Below are 3,086 nucleotides of genomic sequence, written 5' to 3' on the forward strand. Positions count from 1 at the left end.
CTGGTTGCGCTGACAGCGAGGTGCAGTGCAGGGTCTGTGCCTTCCTGAGCCCGGGCCGCAGGGCTCCGAGCCACGCGGGGAAGTGCACCCTGGGTGCAGCCTGTCTGCTGGACTGACCCTCCGAGACGGCTCTGGGTACCCGTCTCTGGTACCTGCGGGGGCAGGTGGCTGCCTGTCTCAGCCCCCAGTTCTCTTCTGTGTGTGGTGTGGTTGTCTGCAGGGAGGGGGACTTAGGTGGAGGGCGTCGTTGGTGTAGAGGTGGATATTTATTTTGTTAGTTTTGTTTTAATGGAACATTTCAAACACACACAATGGAGGCACCGCACAGCCACCCACAGGCCCGCGCCCAGCGCAGCTGCCACTTCAGCCGGTCCTGCCTCAGCTCTGCCCGCACCCCCACCCCAGACAGCTTCTCCAGTCACAGTGCAAACACTGTGGTTTGTATCCCTAAATGATACAGGCTCGCTTGTCATTGTGTCATTCTATTTTATATAACCATTTCTACACCTGAATACATGTCATGATTCCTTAGTGTTGTCATTAAACAGAGACACCCAGGCAGGCAGAGCCCTGAACGGGCAGCGGCCGAACCTTCCGAGGCGGTGCCCTGGGTATGCCCAGGGTCCCCCAGATCCCGCCCTGCCCACCACCCCAACCACCGAGCTCCACGGGCAGGAGGGGGGCACCACTCTGATCCTTGTTCCCCGTGTTTTGACCTTCAGGCCACCACCTCCACCAACTGGATCCTGGAGTCCCAGAACATCAACGAACTCAAGTCGGAAATTAACTCCTTGAAAGGGCTTCTTCTGAATCGGTAGGAGCGAGAAGACGGGGCTTGTGCTCTGCGCTCAGCCTGGGGCTGGGGAGGGGGCTCCGCTGGACTAGCTGCTGGGAGGGGGTGCGTCGCCGCAGGGGCCCTGACTGTGCTGTGTGGTTCAGGCAGTGAGTTGGGATCTTTCGAGCCTCACTTTTCTGTCCCCAGTAGGCCCCTTCCGCCCTCTCAGTCCGCGTGCCCACAAGAGTTTTGAAATACACGTTCCTCGGCCCTGTCAGACCTGGTCCGGGAAAGCAGGGCCTTGGGCAGAGGAGAGCGTCCATCCCTCGGACAGGCCACCTCCTCTACCCCGAGTCCAGCAGGTCCTGAGAAGGTCCCCACAGCAGGTCGGATCCTTAGTTTGAAGGGTCCTACAGTTCAAGGGTCCTCTGCTGTCCCTCCGCAAGAATGGCACCTTCTGAGCCCGCCATGCCAGGGGACGTGCTAGAGAGAGGAAGGGAGAGAAACATGGATGTGAGAAACACCCATCGGTTGCCTTCCATACGTGGCCCGACGGGATTGAACCTACAACCCAGGTGTGTGTCCTGACGGACTCAAACCGGCAACTGTTGGCACACAGGGCAGCGCTCAACCAGCTGAGCCACTTCAGCTGGTCAGCGACTATCTGCTTTTTTTTTTTTTCATGTTTTTATTCATTTTAGAGAAAGAAGGGGACAGGGAGAGAGAGAAACATCAATGAGAAAGAAATGTCATGGGTCAGCTTTCTCCTGCATGTTCCCTGCTGGGGATGGAGTCGCAATTGGGGCATGTGCCCTGACTGGAACCAGTGACCTCCTGGTGCATGGGTCGATGCTCAACCACTGAGCCACACCGGCCGGGGCAGGGACTGTCTGGTGTTAAAAGTGAAAGGCCTGTGTCCTGGGACACAGGTTGGTTGGCCACCTGATCTGCGGGCTCACCTTCCTCTGCAGGCTTGGGGTTTGGGGCCGGTGAGGCAGTATGAAGCACAAGCTGGCCCTTAACTCAGGGCCAAGGATGGGGCCCCAGACGGAGGACCCAGCTCTCCAAGCCGTCTCCTTGCAGGCCTTCTCTGAAGAAAAGAACTGGCCTTGTAGAGGGGTGACTGGCTGAGCCTGGGAGTTGTCGTTAGGGAAACCTCTGTGTTTCCAAACCTGGGAGACAGGAGCCCTCCAGGCCCGGGGACAGAGAGCAGGTGTTGGCTGATGTTGGAGACAAGAAAACTGCTAATTGAATGTCTCCTTGGCGTCCATGACGCTGATGACCGCCCTGGCCTCAGCGTGTGCTCTCCCCGGGGGGTCCGAGGAGGAAGAGCTGCCCTGCCCGGTGCTGGGCGCTGGGCAGCCAGGAGGCTCAGGCACACAGGCGGCCGCTGTCCTAGAGCTGGATTCCCAAGCTGTTGCCAAGAGGACCTGACCTCCCAGGTCCCTCCCAGGCTTGGCTGTGGTCTGGGCTGGCTGCTGGCGTGGTGCCCAGGGCGGGGAACTGGGTAGGGAGTAATTTCCCTGCCCACTGTTGAGCCCAGAGGTTTTCTAAGAAAGTGCCTCAGGGCCTCCCTTCTGGTTCTGATGTGTCGGACCCGGAGCAGTGCGCTCTCCACGCCCCCCGACTCCCCCCCGTCCCCGTGCAGAGCTGTAGACACGTTAAGAGTCCGAGGCCCAGGTGTTTGGGGATCCGCCTCCCCTCACCTTCTCCCTCTCCTGGGGCTGGAGGCAGGGATGATGTCAGGACCAGGAGGGAACAGGCTCCAGGGCTTGGCAGGCCCCTGGGGGCGGGTGTCCAGCTGTGAGGAGGGCCCAGGAGGCCCCCGAGTGGGCAGGGCGCTCTGTGGGCAGCCCAGGCGTCTCTGGCTTCCGTCTCAGCTGCTCCAGCCTCCAGAGGCCATGGATCCAAGCGGAGGGAGGGAGGGTGGCTGCCCAGCTCATTTCTGTCCCCTGCGCAGTGGCACTGTGGCCGGGCCTTGGGATGGGGCGGGGGGGGGGAGCCCCAGGATGTGGTCATGACGCTGCCCTCTCCTCCCTCTACCGCCAGGAGGCAGTTCCCACCCTCCCCGTCAGCCCCGAAGATCCCCTCCTGGCAGATCCCAGTCAAGTCCACGTCGCCCTCCAGCCCGGCCGCCGCGAACCACCACAGCAGCAGCGACATCTCTCCCGTCAGCAATGAGTCCACGGCGTCCTCGCCCGTGAAGGAGGGCCACAGCCCCGAGGGCTCCACGGCCACCTACCACCTGCTGGGCGCCCAGGAGGAGGGCGAGGGGGTGGTGGACGTCAAGGGCCAGGTGAGGATGGAGGTG

The 3,086-nt window shown here is 61.3% G+C and overlaps 1 protein-coding gene across 4 annotated transcripts in view; it reads left to right on the forward strand.

Annotated features, from left to right (window-relative positions):
* Nucleotides 1-3,086, forward strand: part of PEX14 (peroxisomal biogenesis factor 14) — a 138,294-nt gene that overhangs the window by 132,109 nt on the left and 3,099 nt on the right. For all 4 annotated transcript variants that reach the window (XM_023746033.1, XM_023746036.1, XM_023746034.1 and 1 more), the window contains 2 exons: nt 723-814; nt 2,825-3,071. In XM_023746033.1, coding sequence (XP_023601801.1) covers nt 723-814; nt 2,825-3,071 — 339 coding nt within the window. The remainder of the gene's footprint in view (nt 1-722; nt 815-2,824; nt 3,072-3,086) is intronic.

The sequence above is a fragment of the Myotis lucifugus genome, unplaced genomic scaffold (genome assembly GCF_000147115.1).
Source record: "Myotis lucifugus unplaced genomic scaffold, Myoluc2.0 scaffold_621, whole genome shotgun sequence".
Classification (NCBI taxonomy): domain Eukaryota; kingdom Metazoa; phylum Chordata; class Mammalia; order Chiroptera; family Vespertilionidae; genus Myotis; species Myotis lucifugus.